Here is a 17,549-nt window from a genome sequence, read left to right on the forward strand (position 1 = left end):
ACACACTCCCATCACTCCACACACACACTCCAATCACCCCACACACTCCCATCACTCACACTCCCATTACTCCTCACACACACACACTCCCATCACTCCAGTCACATATACTCCCATCACTCCACATACACACACACTCTCCCATCACTCCAGTCACACAAACTCCAATCACTCCACACACACACACACACACCCATCATTCCACACACACTCCCATCACTCCAGTCACACACACTCCCAATACTCCACACACACACTCCAATCACTCCACATAATCCCATTACTCCACACACACACATTCCCATCACTCCACATACACACACACACTTCCATCACTCCACATACACACTCCCATCACTACACATACATACTCTCTCTCTCTCTCTCCCGTAACTTCACACACACACACACCCATCCATACCAACAGAATTAATCATTTTCAAAGTCAAACAACATTTTCTTTTCTTTTTTTCTTTTTTTTAATTAAGGGAAAACTGCTGACATGCTCAGAAGTCTGCATACATGTACACTGCATATAAAAGGCCAAGAACTTATAATACAGAAATTCTCATGGATGTTGTGAACACAAGTACCAGAAATGAAATTTCCAATACCAATCTTTAGTCCATATATAGCTAGTGCTGTGACAATGCAAGTTCTTGTTTGAAAACATAGTTTAAAGAAGTCTATGAATTTTATATATCTTCTTTAATATATATATATATTTTTTAGGATCCAGCAGTTAGACTAAATGGAAAAGATGGCAAGGATGAAGAAAAAATTGTACATGGCAAAATTTAATGAATATGGATATCACTCCATATTAAGCTTATGCCAGATTGTTTCAAGCTAAAAATGTACAAGCAGATTTCGGTAAAATCAATTTCTATCGATGGTAGTCCACATACACACCTTTGTGATTTTAAAAACGAAATTGCCACTGCCACATATAAGCTATTACAGCATTTTCACATTTATACTTTATTCATGTCAGTGTGCACACAGATAGAAGACATGCCTTCCCGTAACCAAAGCTGTATTATATAATCAAGCTCATAAAGATGTGCTTTCTCCTCCTCTCCCATACATGGCGCCCATGGATCATACAGATGAACAATTTCAACAAGACTCACTCTTCACATAGATATGCTCTCGAAGTCCAATAGCAAGCAAAGAACAAAAAATTCACCAAAGAGGCCCTCCAACATTCATGGTAACAGTCAAACCAGATGTGAGCTTCAAGGTAAAGTGGATAAAATCAGTACATTATTAATGACAATGGCATAACAGCAAATAAGACATTTTAAAATCAAGAAATGAAGAGATAATTAATGATTACATTAATAATCAGGACATAAATGATATGATATACATGTTTCATGATGCCAGTTTGCATAGTATATATATACATATATATATATACATACATGTGTGTGTGTGGGGGGGGGGAGTGGGGGGTGGGGAGGGCTTCAATCAACTCTACAAGTTATTTACAATATCATGAATGGCAAATTTTACATGAAAAATTTCTTGACTCTTTCCAGTTCAAATGTTTTTCTTTTCATATACATATAAATGAGCATTTGCAGGGACTTTCCTACAACGTTGTTCAAGTGTAACTTCAACGCCACACAAAAAGTATATTTGCAGAAAAAGTATATGAGCATAATGTCCACAACTGATACACAACATGTATATATGTACTTCATAATGATTAAATCTTACAGCTGAAATGTAACCACATCACAGAAATAATAATTTCCCCAAACACTGCTGTCACAACAGCAAAATAAAATCTCCAAGCTGTAAAATTTCTTTCCAACTCGGTGAAATGGGTTGACGGACATGAATTTCTTCTTATCTCTTGGTGAATGGAAATAATCTAAAGAACTACATTTGGACACAGCAATGGCGTTCTACATTGCAATATATTTCTGCATGTCAAAACAGCTCAGTTTCCAAAATAGGAAAGAACCATGATTCATACTTGTTCAATCTACCAACAGGTTATCTGTGATGAAATTATCCCTGGGTTAAGTAATCTGTCTCTGATGCTCACAGCATTTGTATAATGAATATGTTGAGCTCAATAGTGGCAATTGCCCATTAACAGTATAATTAATGCGCAAAATCATTGCTCATTACGGGTAATGGCAAGGCAGTCTGTGTGCATTACCGGTGACAGGCAGGGAGTGGACAATGCTTGTCACAAATACATTTTCTTTCTCTCTCAGTCTGTGTGTGTGTGTGTGTGTGTGTGTGTGTGTGTGTTTGATTTCTATTTCTCTTGAAAATAAAGACAACTGTCTGCTGACATCTCTACTGAAGTGGCAAAGAAATTGTGTGTGAAAACTGGACTGAACATGTGTAGAAAACTACAAGTTTGGATAATAATTCATGTTTCTATGTGAACATAAGGTGACACTTTAAGTTTTATTTTTCATTTATTTTCTAGGTTTATTTCAGCAGCTTTTTCTAAATTACAGTTCATAACATTATCATAAAGTATGTGAAATTTTCTTTATCCCAAATTAATCTTTTGGTTTACTCATTCCTACCCAGTGTGTTCAATAAATTTCAAACTACCAGAAGAGCATGGGTTATGTATACTTGCTTGCTTTAGTTTGCGTGCCAATAATTTTCACAGAAATTATTACCCTCCACAACCAAAAACAGCTTGGCATAATAGGACCGCCCCACAAATCCCCCCTCCAAAAAAACCCAAACAATAACAACAACAACAACAATAAGAATAATGATGATAATGGCACAGAATGGTTTAAATTGTTGCACTTTGATGTCTTCAGACTCATGTTGGCTACGCCAATCCATGCCAATTGTGAGACAGCAATACTGTGGATGAAAGTCTTGTCAGCTGATTTCATGTTCAAAAGACATGTGACACACTTTGCACTGAGAAGGATCTCAACATCATCTTTATTATTACTTAATCAAACAATTGCTTCTTTTTTTTCATGGTGAAGGATCATATTCCAAATGCTGAATGCAGATCTCTTGCCGATCCAAGCTCACCAAGCCAAAAGAATCATGAAACTAAATGTTTGTCAGCTAACTTCATTATCTCTTGCACACTATGTGCCCACTACCAGTAATGCACAAACATGAATGCTTGCTTATTACTGGTAATGCGTACCAGTTTTTTGCATGCCACTTTGCTCATTACTGGTAATGGGCAAAAATTGTCGTGCATTACAGATTATGCGCAAATTTCCGCTGTTGAGCATGACATATATATAAAACTCCTGTTTGCAATGAACTACAAAAAGTAGACCTACTAATACTTTTTCCTGTTTTAATCACAACTGGTATGAAATTCAAGGCCTGACCAGCATGTGGGGTTTATGCAAAGGTCAGGCATCTGCTCCTTTCGTTTTCACAGCAGACGTGGTGTAGCGCATATGGATCTGCCAACAAGCTTTGACACACTTGAATCTGAAACTGGTATGAAATTTGAAAAATGAAATTGAAATTTCCTAACAATTAAGCTGGATATGGGAATTCTGTGGATTGAAATTCAGACAGAAAATCATGACAGATAACATATACATGAATGTGGGGAAGGAATTCTACAATTTCTTTCTGTTAATTTCTGGATTATGTCACCAAGCAACAATAATTATGCCGAGAACTCTTGAGAACTCTTCATCAGATCCGCTAACCAATAATATTTGTCAAAATCTTCTTGATGCAAAACAGCAATGGTGCAATTCCATGTATGAAGATGGAATCTGGAGAAAGGATAACTATAACTTTTACTATTTCCACGGTGATCTGATTCATTCTCCCAGGAAACACATTTTGTCCAAACCACAAGTAGCTGACCTTATGTGCCTGGCTTTGGCAGTTACATTTTTTCCATTACCCTTTGAATCCTGTCTTAAAAGATTTCATTCCATTACAGTTGGATGATTACTAAAATTGCTGATGCTTGTCAGAACAAAGCATATCCCTCTAATCCCCAATAATCATCACATACACACATGGTGCAACCTTTAGCTTCGGTTTGTGCAGATGACATTTGCATTCTAGCTTCAGCGGAATTTTACTTTAAAAAATAAAGCTAGGCAAAAGGAATAACCTAGACTGAAGGACATCAAGAAAGATGAGCAGCAGTCTGTTCCTTATTCACACACATTCTTTCATCGCATTAATGGCAGGAAACATCTTCAGTCAATGTTGCAACATTGTTGTTACTTCAATTATACACATAAAAAACTAAGAATGTATTAAAGTAATAAAAGAGAACCCCCCAAAGTTCAATTATTAATGCATGATAAAATCAGCTGGTGACTTGCACATGTCTAATATGGGAGGGGAAATGAGGACTGGATGAATTGCATGAAGGTTTAATGTGCAGTAAATGAAAATCAGGCTGAGTCAGTTAAAAACAACAAGCAAACAAAAAAAAAAAACAACAAAAAACAAAAAAACAACAACAACAAAAACCAACAAAAAACCAAACAACAAAAAAACATCAACTGATTCACTTTGAAGAAGTGGGATATACTCCAGAATTGGGGGACAGGTTGCAGGCTGGTTCAGTGTGGTTTTGTGATCATCACATATTTGCTGCTCATTTCATTAGTTCCATTGTGTTGCTTTAAAAATACTTGAAGGTAGTGTGATATTCACTTAAATACTCATACAGTGTTTTCAATATTTGAGATGAATTGAATCTGCATGTCACATGGTATGCTGGTGCCAAAAATTTGCAAGCAGACCAGATGAACTATTGTCATATTAGTAATTTATTTGATATTAGAAACAAGACTCACAGATGCCTCATTCATTTAAGTGTAATGTATGTCATGCATCAAACAATAGCATAGATTCTCACAAGGGAAAATTAAACACATGATCAGGGGGTTTATCTTCACAAATATGCAGACATAGTTAGTAAAAAATTTTGTTTTAAAAGAAGAAAAAAGAAGAAAAACTGTCAGCAGTAAAACTCAGTAACATACTGAACTTGATGATATATATATATATATATATATATATATATATATATATATATATATATATATATAAGAAAAAAAGACAACAGCAACAACAACAAAAATCAAGAAAAAAAGCCACATCTTACAACAATGGTATGCTGGAGACTGAAGGAACACTGTACTCATGCTGAAGGAAGGAGCTGATGGACCAATGGGTACCTCTGCGGTTCCCTGGGGATGGTGCTTTCTGCCTGTGGACCAGTGGTCCTGACTGTCCAGCCAAAATTGAATTTCAGTTCAAACTATTTCCTTTAGAATTTTTCTTGGCACATCTCACTCTTTTGACTCTCTTCATTTTGTGAAAAGTGAGGAAAAATCTTCATTGTATAAATGTCTTTTATTGACATTTCTTTTGGACAATTCGTTGTATCAAGGTTTTTATTTACACAGTGTACCATACCCAATGTCAAAAAGGGGACCCTCCTTGGACCGCCAGCCAGGACTACATCCCACAGGACAGCAGGACCAACGCGTCAACCAGACCACCCTTCACTGAAAAGACCGCAGCCACAAAGAACTTGGCCTTAATAAAGGGTGAAATGCCAATAGGTCATTAAACTCACCCCGACAGTTTACTGAGGGTAACTGGACAAAGTGTAGCAGGTCAGAGAGGGGGAAGAGGAGGGGGATGGGGGCTGTGGGTGTGTGGCCTTACTGTGTTTGAGGGGATCAGCCCCAACAATGTTCAGCCTGCTAACCTTGCTGGCGACAGTGGACAGAAAAAAGACCCACACAACACACACTGCACTGATTTTTTTTTTTTTTTCTTCTCTTTTTGTAGATGATAATCTAAATTAGAAACTTTTTGAGGAAACTAATTTGTATGCACAGGAAAATCCAGGCAGGCAGAAAAAAGTACTCATCAGCATGGACATATATATATATATATATATATATATATATATATATGTATTTGAAATGAAACAGTTCTTAGGTCTGATGTCTCTGATGGGCATGGTGATTTTTTTTTTCAAGAAGACTGATTATACTGAAAGGACTGGACAATCAGAGCTATGTTGTTATCACTTGAGAGTAGTCACAATAAATCATGTATATGTCTCTTTTTTTATATTGTGGTTGTTCTACTATAATTGTGTGCACAGTTACTATCAATTTGTTCAGAAATATTGTATTATTATGCAAATGACCAGACTAATGTAGATTAAGTTGAAAAATCTGACAAGAAACAAAACACTGATTTCAAAACAATGTCATGTCTTTGAAAAAATACAACATTGGAAATCATCCTGGTATTTTTTTTATTCATTTACCTTTCACAAAATTTATACTTTTATGGGTCTCTCTCCAACTGCAAAGCTCTCAATTCAGAAATATTTTCCCATTTTTGTGAAAAAACCCCAAAACCCCTGGCAAATAGATCTCACCTAAATTATCACCTAAATTTTATTTCCCAGGCAGTGACGGTGTAAAGGAATTAGTTTGAATTTTGGCCCTTATTTCATATAAAATGCCTGGACAATAAAGAAAAAAGAAAAAAAAAATCTGTCTTAAATTCATATACCAATCAAAGATAAAAAGAACATATACCCACTTCAAACGCATCTTGTGGTGGTCTATTGAAAATAGTTCTTCCTGATGTGGTGTCTTACTTTTGGTTGAGAGTATTTGGAATTTCTGTTGACTGAGGTTTATTTTTGGGTCAGCGAGTATCTACAAAAAACCCACAGCACTCTTTAGTATCCTGGTACTGGACAAATAAAAAATATCCTTGGAGGGAACAGGAGGGCATGACATGCATTCCAGACTTAATACCCTTACATTACAAAGCTGCAGGGGTTTTAAGTTTTTGAAACAATCAAAATGCCACAAACATAATCAGGGTCGCTTTGTGCTGTTTATCTTGAAATTGTGCTGTTTGTGTTAACAAATATGTTACTAAAATTAAGTGAATTAAAAAACTTCAAAACAATGCTGTCAGTCTTGACTCTCAGAGTCCCACGTACTGATCACATTTCTCCCCATTTCCGTACTCTGCACTGGCTCCCTGCTGAAGTGAGAAATAAATACAAAGTTGCATGTCTCTGCTATTCTGCTTTCCACTTCACAGGATCAACCTATCTTTCTGACCTTATCAACGCTTACACTCCTTCAGGAACTCTCTGCTCTTCCTCTGACTGCCACCTTCTGAAACTTCCTCATGTCAATACAAGTACAAGAACCTGTGGTAAACGCTCTTTCTTCTTTGCTGCTCCTCATATTTGGAACAACCTTCCTCATTATATATCCATGCATCTGATTCTATATCTGCTTTTCACTCTTCACTAAAAGTCATTATCATCTTTTTAAAACCTGTCTATCAGCACTCTCAGCTTCCTTCTTCTCCAACATCACCCATGTCAGCTCACTTTGGATGCATGATGAATGAGAGATGGAGAGTTGGGGGCAGGGGAGGGAGGGGGTTTGAGAAAGAGTGGTCATGAATGTTTTATGTAATCTGTAATTTTTTTCTTTAATGTAAACCCCCTGAACTCTTAGAGAGAAAGGGCATGGTATAAATGCACACTGTATTATCAATGCTGCTGAAAGTTCAAGTTGCTTTACAGTTCAATGTTCAGACAGGAAAATGCTGACTCTTCAGGTGAAGAAAATACAGAAAAAGGGTGAAAACTGAACAAAATTAATACAAAAATATGGAGGTATGGACTCTTCGTACAATAAAACATGCTAAATTGATGAGGGTGTGGTGTGACAGTATGTGCAACACCTCAAAACTATATGGCACTGAAACAATTAAAGCTAGCTGACGCGGTGATACTGAAAAGTAAAACTGAACTATGCTTCCCCATCCCACATAGTCAAAATCATATCTGAGAAAATAATGCCTGACTCTCAAAAATAGGCTGGCAAGATATGTGTACAATGCAAACTGTTTAAATAATGTTATGTAATGTACAAAGTTAATGAAACTTCCAAAAGAAATTAGTGAACGAACTACAGCATTCTATTTCCTGATTAAGCCAAGCACTAAGGAAATATCAACACTAAAATAAATTTACAGTTATGAAATCCTTTTGCATTCTCATCAGATGTATTTCCTTTCCACTCATTGGTTTGACAAAAACTTTCACAGTGTAGCTGCTGAGAATCCTTCACTGCAGTAGATATTAATTTTATTCCATTACTGCCTGAAACTGTTGTTTTCACTTCATTAAGAGAAACATTTTCCCCTAACATTGGACAATTGTGTGTCAGAAGAACTTTGCTATTTCTTCCCCATTTGAATGTTGAAAAGTAAAATGATCCAGGTGGCATAGCAGAGACAACAGCTGCACAATCTACTCCAATAACCAAAGCAACACTTGTCCATTTCCGACTAATGACACAGGGAAGACAGGGATGGAGGTGGAGGATGCTGGTGTTGCACAACAAAGTGGAGGTAGTGTTACAGTACTGGCTATCTAAACAAAAAGTATCTGAATGGAAGGCAAAAACAGTAAGAAAATCTGATCTGCATAGACACAATTGATGTTGAGCACCAGGAAGAGTAGTTGGTTAGAAAAAAAGATGTAACAAAGGCCAAAGAAGTGCATCAGCTAAAATAAATCTAGTGACAAACAGGGGAAACTAATAACCTCAACAAAAGTTCAACAAAAATATGTGATCAAAAGGTTGAGGAAATTATCTGCATATAATTGATTTTATCTGAATATTTATATCCCTCATAAACATTGGCACACAAGAAAAGAATCAAACCCTACAAAAACAATAAAAACTTCAACACCAAATCAAAATTCATCCATTCTTCAACTGAGGAAGAGCAATCTGAATATCCACAGCATATCTCACACCCACACAGCTGCAATATAAAAACAGTCATTCATTCATCCTCATGCACAACAATCTCATACCAGGAAACAGAACTCAAAGTCTGAACACATCACTGACCAACGGTGTAAGGCAGAAGTAACTGACTGGGAGTCCAGTGACAAACGATTTGTGCATCTAATAACAAATGAGTAGATATTCAAATGGTCAAGCACATGAAGGAATCAAAGTGCACATTACTGAAAGATGAAAACGTGGGGAGGTTAATGCATCTGATTGTTCAAGGCTTTGGAAGCATGACTGCCACATTGGAATTAGTCGCCAGCTGTATGGGTCTGGGGTGTCCTGCCTCCAGTTTTGCCAGAGGATGACGACACAGTGCAAGTCACTATTTACAACAGATGTTGGCACCTTCCAGTATAACAGCATCTGAACTGTACAATTCCAAGAATGCAATGATTACAGCACCAAAAGATTCAGGAACAGACACTTGTTTAAATAAACAGGAAGTCTGCCATTCTGCAAAGGAGATGGAAAAAAATGCCAGCCACATTTTGGCTAACCACAAGCTTAGCAGTCATTCTATCATGGCCAAATGCTTGAGACTGCAGTCAGGGTTGTGTCCATAAGCATCAGTAATTCAATAATGCAACCCAACACAGAAGGTGAGCAAACTTGGCACTGAGCTGCTGATGATGATTGCTGACCAATGGTAGTTCTTGTGAAGGTGGAGATCTAAATTCACTTAATCTCATTCCCCACAACACTACTTTCATTCCCCATGCATAAATCACAAGAATACCAGTGATCATACAAAATTTCTGCAAGCCGTGCAAGGGTACTTATCACAAGCACAAGTCACTTGGTCTCTAATCAACCATCAGCTAAAGGTCTGTCAAATCAATGACCCTATTGGAATCCATTTATCACAAGAAGCACTTGATGTCTGATTATCAGTCAGCTCTTGGTCTCCAATTATTGGTCAAATCAGACAGGAACTTTGCACATCCACTGTGACTGCCTGACAACATAGCCCCAGTGCTGGTCTGAAGCAGGTGAAACAAATAGCAGCCTGTCTACGACAGACCAAAAGCCAGTGGTAGGTTCTGTTCTGGGCAGACAAGCAGCTTATGGTGGTGCAATGTCTGAAAGCTAACCAGGTTAGAGGTGACACTTTGCCCAGCGGTCAGCAGTTTGCACTGCCATCCATGGCTGCATGTACTTGGTCCAGTTTGTAATTCAGCTTGCTCTTCCTTGCAAACTCGTCCTCCTCCAAAGCAGTCATCAACTGAGATGGAAAACAAAACAAAAGGAAATTGTTACTGAAATATCAAAGAAAAATGTTCATGATCAATAACAAAACCTGCTAGTTTGTCAAAAAGAACTTTTAAAAGAGCCTCCACAACAATTGCAAAACATCGAAATCAAGAAAAATTATGATCATTGACAACATGTGTTATTTTCATGAAAAAAAAAAAGGGACAGAAAAAATGGGTTGTACTTATCAAAACTGTTTATATGTAAATTGCATGGTTCATATTTGTCTTCATGAAAGTTAAGTTCACATGTTTGTGATGAGCAACTTTACTTTAAGTGACAAAGGAGCTTTCTCTGCAGATGGGCTACTTCAGTCGTAGCAAAATTCTGTTACTGAACTTCATTTTGTTTCAACTATTCTTTTTTTCTTATTGGCAAGTTTTCCTTTCTTTGTCAAATGCATCAAAATGTTTCTGGCATATTTCCATGAAAACTGGTTAAGAATATGAAAAAAATATGGAATGCTGACATATCACCTATGATTTATTTTTTTCGTGTTATAACCTGATGAAAAAACTTCTAACACGATACTGTTTTTATTTTCTTTCTCCTTATGCCAAATTCAGATGTGCAACTTAACCAGTTCAGTGCCAGAGAATTTTGTAAAAAAACAACAACAAAAAAACCCCCCAAAACCTGATCTTCCCTTGCCAGGGAATTTGAGGATTCAGGGAATTTGAGGATTCAGGGGTAATGAATTCTAAAAATTCTAGCACAAAAACTATATGAGATACAGAATGAAAGTAAACGTTTTTGTAAAGGAAAATGAATCTGAATTATAAATCCTGGCTTTTTCCCAATTATTTTGAATCTAGATAACTATCTGAAAAAGTACAGTCCACGTACCTCTTCGTTATACTTCTTTGCATATTTGTACAGCTCCAGCAAGGCTGCGTTGGTGTTGAACTCTGAGTTGTGAATCTGAAAACATATGCTTAATTCAGTACAACATAAATCATTGTATTTATATATAACATGCACCTCAGAATATGCTGATTAAATTAATCATGTTTCATTAAATGAATCATGTTTCAACACACAAGAGTTCTGCACACATATGACTGATATTCTTTATGTATAAAAGACAAGCTTTCTAAATTCCATAAAAATGAAATGCACATGGTTAAAAAAAAAAAACTGACTGCATTCCATAAGGCCATCTCATACTATTTTTATGGAGGTTTTTCAAGGAAGAAAAGTTGATGGAATTAAAACTAAAAATAAAATGTAAACTCTTTACCCTTGATTCTTCTGTCAACATGGCCGTCATGTCTTGATCACTGATGGCCGGGATCATTTTGATGTCTTGGTAATACCTGCAATCATCCAATCCTTTGTAATGCATCATATTGAAATTTGACTAAAAACCCACAGATAAAAAAGCTACATTCATCTTCAGACAGTTGCATTCTCCAAATCCCCTCTGTTATGACTAAGTCCTTTACTCAAAGATACTTTGCAATCACTGAACCTGTCCAGTGGAACTCCTTGCCAAGTGAATGAAGGCACTCCCAGTCCATTCCCACCTTCAGAACCAACCTAAAGACTCATCTGTTTAAAACTGCCTTTAATTGATCTCCTGACGCCTGCAACAGTATGGGTGTATGCTTGTTTCTGTTTTCAGTGTGTGTTGTTGAGGTGTTGTGTGGAGGGGATGGAGAAGTGGGGCTGATTGTGGGGTGTTGTAGATGGGTTGTGCACTGTTTGGGCATTGTGATGTAGGCAACTGGTTTTGGATGTCAAACTGGTTTGGGGGTGTTTACTATGACACTGAGTTGTATTTACTTTCTGATGCAATGTCTTGTCATAATTTGCTTCTGTTTGCTTCCTTTATGTGTGTGTGTGTGTGTGTGTGTGTGTGTGTGTGTGTGTGTGTGTGATACATTTAGCACACATCAAATAATCCACAGCAACAAAAAGGATTGTCCCTGGCAGAATTATGTAGAAAGATGTACTTTGGATAAAAAAAAACACAAAAAAACCCACTTGCAGACAGAAAAAAAAAAGAAAAAAAAAGAAAAAAAAAAGGTGGTGCTCTCACTGAAGCAAGGCACTCTCCCCATGGAAAGCAGCCAAACTCTCACACACAGAAATCTGTTGTGATGAAAGATGAATACGAAACAAAACAAGACAACACATGAATTTTCTGATCTCACCTATCCTGCTGAAGGAACACAGTTTGCTGAATAGTAGTAATCTGGCATGTAGAGATTCCACTTTCTATTCTTGTTACTGTTTCCAGGATAGGCTGATAGTATAACAAGGAACAATGTTCCAATGATATGAAGAGCAGTTTTTCTTAACCCTTTCAGAGCTGCAAGGACTGCAGCTTGTGCAACCTGCCTGGGAGGTTTCAACAGTAAGTTTTAGATGATTCAGAAACTACAACAACGACATTTCAAACAGATTATTTCACTGATCAGTGTTCACAGCAATCATTCTACTGTCACAATCAAAAACACTATATGCATTGTGGAACAGTTTATTCAGTACTTGCTAAGCAGAGAAATGTGACTTTTCAGCTATGATCATTAACACAACTTGAAGAAAAAAAAAGTGACAGAACTGTGCCAAATCTCTGTCAGTGATTTCCCCAGAAGTTTATCAGGAGTCAGTCGCTTCACTCATTGTTCATAACACTCAGCTGAAAGGTAAAAAACAGTTAGATGAATCAGAATTTGATGTCTGAGCACTGCTTGGACACAAGGCAGAATGAGTAAAGGTGTTGTGGTGGGCCATGTCAGTTTTGACTAATTGTGTCTCAGGAACTACCAAATATATCTTAATGAAATTTGCACACATGATTGGGCACGACGGCAGACAAATGAGCAAAGTTCCAGGTCTTTATGACAAACTACCAATTTGATAAGCAAAAAAAACTTAAAATGTAACACTTTCACTTCCAGAACTATTTGTGATTTTTGCAAAATAATCACCAACCTCTGAAAAAAATCACAGAAATTAAAACTGTGCTCGAAGTATGTAAAAGTATTAGTTTTCTTGAAAGAAAACAAATGGAGAATATAATTATCATAAGTTCAATGTTGTCAGGATGAGATAACTCCCCATCAGGGGAAGATAACTTGAATTTTAAAAATGCACAAAACATTTAAAGAAAAAAAAGAAGAAATTTCACATCTGTTTATTCTATGGGTGGAAATGGTGCTAGAATATTACCAAATATATTAGACACAACACCAAAGTGCAATTTTGTTTATCAGCCACTATCATTTGTTTTAAACATGAACACCATACATAAACACTCACAAACACCCACACACACACCCTGCCATCCAAACACCCACAAACACTATCACACAATAGTACAATATAAAGGCTCACTGTAAACAATATTTTCACTTGAATCTTTCATCTGGAGAATTTTACAATGAACGAAAACCCCAAAATGAAGGTTTCAAGCTAAAATGTTAGGTTTTCTCTTTACCCACTTCCAACATGGCCCGACTCCTTTCCTGTTGATGTACATTGTAGCATGTAAACATCACCAGTATAACCAGAATCACTTCACTTGATCAACAACAACTTCACTTTCATTTTCTATCACATTTTCAAAGTTGCTATTGTCGATGTTGTGCAGAAAATCAAACAAAATTCTAGCCACCTCTTCTGTACCATATGTCCTGGCAGCCATGTTGACATCCTCGACATGCAAAAAAATGCATTAAAATCGAGCCAAAAGTTGCTGAGATATTGCTTCTAACACTCATTAAGGCAGTTGCCATATGCCATGAAGTAAGCATTATGCAAAGAGTGGCTTGACAGTTGATAATGCAGTTACCCCTAAACCACAAATATATCCGTGGTCGGTAGTGAAAGGCTTAAACTGTGGCCCCACATGACTGAATCTCACCTTTCCACCCACTGTTTGTACTTTGGGATGTCCTTGGCATACAGCAGCTTGCTGGAGGGGGAGTCTTTCCCCAAGCGGTGCTCACTCTGGGAACAGGCATCCATGAAGGTTTGACCCACCACTGTCAGGCATGAGTCGGCAATGCTTGTCTTGTGCACATCAAATGCAAAGTCTGGGTTCTTGATAACGTTCACCCAGAACCTCAATGGCAGGCTGTGAAACAGAACCAATATATATATATATATATATATATATATATATATATATATATATATATATATATATATATATATATATATAACCTTTTTATTCAAGATTTTATAAATATAGTGGCAACAATAAGGCATACAAGAAAAAAATAAAATAAATAAAATAAAATAAAATAAACACAAAATTCAGAAGAATACAAAAGGAACAGTTTTACATAATTTGCCATATATTTACATAACCTGTATATCTCATGCATGTCCACATCCACACACACTCACAAACAAAACAAAACAAAACAAAAATAAACAAAACAAAAAACAACAACAAAAAATGCATCTAAATCATGCATGCATAACACACACACATGCAGACACAGACACAGACACACACACACACACTAAGGTGAATCTTCATTAATGTGGATGGTCATAAGTTACAACGTAATACAAATTAATATATGTTTTTTTGTGTTTTTTTTATGTATTATTGTATGGCCTATTTATGCTGTGCAGGAGAATTGTTTTGATCTCAAGAACTGCTCTAACTCTAGTAATAAAGGATAAATATATACTACTGTACAAGAGTGGATTTATCTTTGGTTGTCTATCAGTGGTTGTCTATCAGTGGCATGTAGTAAAACCACTTTATTCTAAATGATGTGTGACACATATTTATGTATGAGAAATATTTTTCTAAGTTGTACTGTGCCTTAATTTGATTCAAAAGGTTTCCAGTACTGGTGGTGCACAATTTATTCTACATTTATAGATATAAAATTTAGCATACAGGATTAAGAAATCTAGGATATCATCAGATGAAATTGTTAAGCAATTACCGAACAGAATAATCTCTTCAGTTAATTTTACGTTTGAAATATGTTGGTATTTTTCGTTCAGTCCGTTCAAAAACAGACCAAAAAGAACTTACAATATCACATCTCCAAAACGGATGTTCAATATCCTCACTTTCTGAGTGGCAGAAGCTACATGTATCATCTTGCCTAATTTTCATTCTTTTCAGTATTTTGACTTTTTGATAGTTTATTGTAAATCTTATGCTAATCTGCCTCTGTAGATAAGTTAAACACCCCCAAGCCTTCTCTGGCCCTAGGAAAGTGAATTGATATTCAGTGCCTTGGGTTCAGCAAAAGGTGACAGAGCCAAATCCTCTCCTTTCACCATTTTAACCATCCCCACTGAAGTCAGGTCCCCATTCATTCTTGGGTGGAGCGAGGAAAATCAGAGTAAAATTCCTTTTTCAAGGCCATGACAGCAAGCTGAAGCAAGGCCTCAAACCCTGACCACTGGGCTCTATAAAAAAAAAATATAAGGGTGACAAGAGTGGCAAGGCCTCTGAGACTTACTTGTGAAATGCACTTCATCCAATAAAGGAATCACGAGGAAAAAAAAGAGAGAGAGAGAAACAGAGAAAAATTGTCAAAAATCTGTATCAAACATTACTAAGGTTGGAAAAAAGAGAGAGAGAAAAGAAACAGAAAGACAAAAGAGACTATAAAAAAAGAGGCAATGGAGTGGGACTGAACCAAGCATGTTTGGATCGGAAGGTAGTAGACTTACTCGCAGCGATAAAACACATCTGCAAACTGACAACCAAAATAAATATTTCAAACATGTTTCTTTAGTGCTAAAAATTGATTACCGTATTAAGGTGAAATTACAATTTCAATCATGTTATCTTGACATATCTTGATTACTTAAGATTTTTTAAAAGGTCTGCAGTAAAGGAGACATTGCCATTACCTCAGACACACTGCAACATGTAACTGTATCTCCACAGACCAGTGTATGCACAGCCTTCCGACACTGAGAGATAGGCCTACCATTGATTCATTAAAAAAAAAAAGAAGAAGAAGTTCATTCTAGTTATTTCAGTATCAACTTTAAAATATTCACATGCAGAAAACAAGTTGATGGTGAAGTGTCATTTTATGTCTTCTGTGTGTGTGTGTGTGTGTGTGTGTGTGTGTGTGTGTGTGTATGTGTGTGTGTGTGTGTGTGTGTGTGTGTGTGTGTGTGTGTGTGTGTGTGTGTGTGTGTGCATGCTGTGGAAGCTGCAATACATAGAAATGTGCATGTGGGGGGATGGGTGGTGCAGGGTAATGTGGAAGATTGTGTGTGTGTGTGTGTGTGTGTGTGTGTGTGTGTGTAGTGTGTGTGTGTGTGTGTGTGTGTGTGTGTGTGTGTGTGCGCGCGTTTACATTCATTTGCTTATTTGTTTATTTATTCATTATCATTATTGTCTTTTTTAATGTTGTTCATTTATTCTTTTTTTTTATTTTTTGTTTATTTATTCTGTCTGCTTACATTTTCATGCTATTTCTTTATCTATTCATTTATCTATGTTTGTTTATTATTCATTTATTTATTAATTTAATGATGTATCCATTTACTTTTTTATGCACTGTTTGTTTCAAGACCTAAGTGCACTGTGTTACGCTGCTGGTCAGGCATCGCTTAGCAGATGTGGTGGAGTGTTTATGGATTTGTCAGAACGCAGCGACACCTCCTTGAGTAAATGAACTGAACTGTCCAGAATTTGTATTTCTTTTTTCTTTTTTTAACTGCATACAAGAAAATAAAATATCATGCTGTCTTCAAATACAAACATAAGTTCTGGCAAATGGGGAGAGCCTAGTTATAAATTTCTGGATCCAGGGTCTCAACAAAATAAGGTGTTCATGATCCAGAAATACAACATAATTCCAAAGACTTACAACCTATTACTGGCATGACTGAAGGTTTTTCCCACTGTGTTTAACCCTCTAGCACTTACACAAGTAACTGAAAAACTCTTCCCAGCATTCAAAACTTGTCATGCATTTTAAAAGAAAATATGGTTCCTCAGGTACACACAACACAATAGACTTACTATTCATTGCAGAGTGGTCATTTGGCCAAGTGTTCACAAGTTATTGTGCTTTGTTCTACAAACTGAAATTTGTGACCTACTTAAATGTGTCATGCTGCTGTCGCCTCTACTGTCACCAAATAAAAGTAAAATCACAGTGACATCATGCAGTTAGTATACAGCTACCTCTATCATGCGCAGTATGCATTTGTGAGTCAGAAATAGTAAGTACAGTCCTGCCTGAATGTGTCCTCCACAGAGCCACCATCATGGTAATCCAAAAGGAGGAGTTTGTATTATACTCCATGTTTGGTGTTTACATATACTTACCATGTCAAACTGATGCAAACTAGGCCTATGGTTTGCTCTGTTTGGCTAAATTTCGCGCGGCTAACAGTGAAAAGACGCCCCTCTTAGTCTGGCCCGCTCTCAGCCAATCAAACGCCTCTAACAGCTATAAGCGCTGAATCATTCCG

At 36.7% G+C, this 17,549-nt stretch overlaps 1 protein-coding gene across 9 annotated transcripts in view; it reads right to left on the reverse strand.

The window, feature by feature from the left end:
* Nucleotides 1-451: 451 nt before the first annotated feature.
* LOC143284774 (plexin-A2-like) overlaps nucleotides 452-17,549 on the reverse strand; it is a 561,646-nt gene continuing 544,548 nt past the window's right edge. For all 9 annotated transcript variants that reach the window (XM_076591753.1, XM_076591756.1, XM_076591755.1 and 6 more), the window contains 4 exons: nucleotides 13,996-14,208; nucleotides 11,365-11,440; nucleotides 10,971-11,045; nucleotides 452-10,095 (listed from right to left, as the gene is read on the reverse strand). In XM_076591753.1, coding sequence (XP_076447868.1) covers nucleotides 9,994-10,095; nucleotides 10,971-11,045; nucleotides 11,365-11,440; nucleotides 13,996-14,208 — 466 coding nt within the window. In that variant the 3' untranslated portion in view covers nucleotides 452-9,993. The remainder of the gene's footprint in view (nucleotides 10,096-10,970; nucleotides 11,046-11,364; nucleotides 11,441-13,995; nucleotides 14,209-17,549) is intronic.

Source organism: Babylonia areolata, chromosome 8, assembly GCF_041734735.1.
Source record: "Babylonia areolata isolate BAREFJ2019XMU chromosome 8, ASM4173473v1, whole genome shotgun sequence".
Taxonomy (NCBI): Eukaryota; Metazoa; Mollusca; class Gastropoda; order Neogastropoda; family Buccinidae; genus Babylonia; species Babylonia areolata.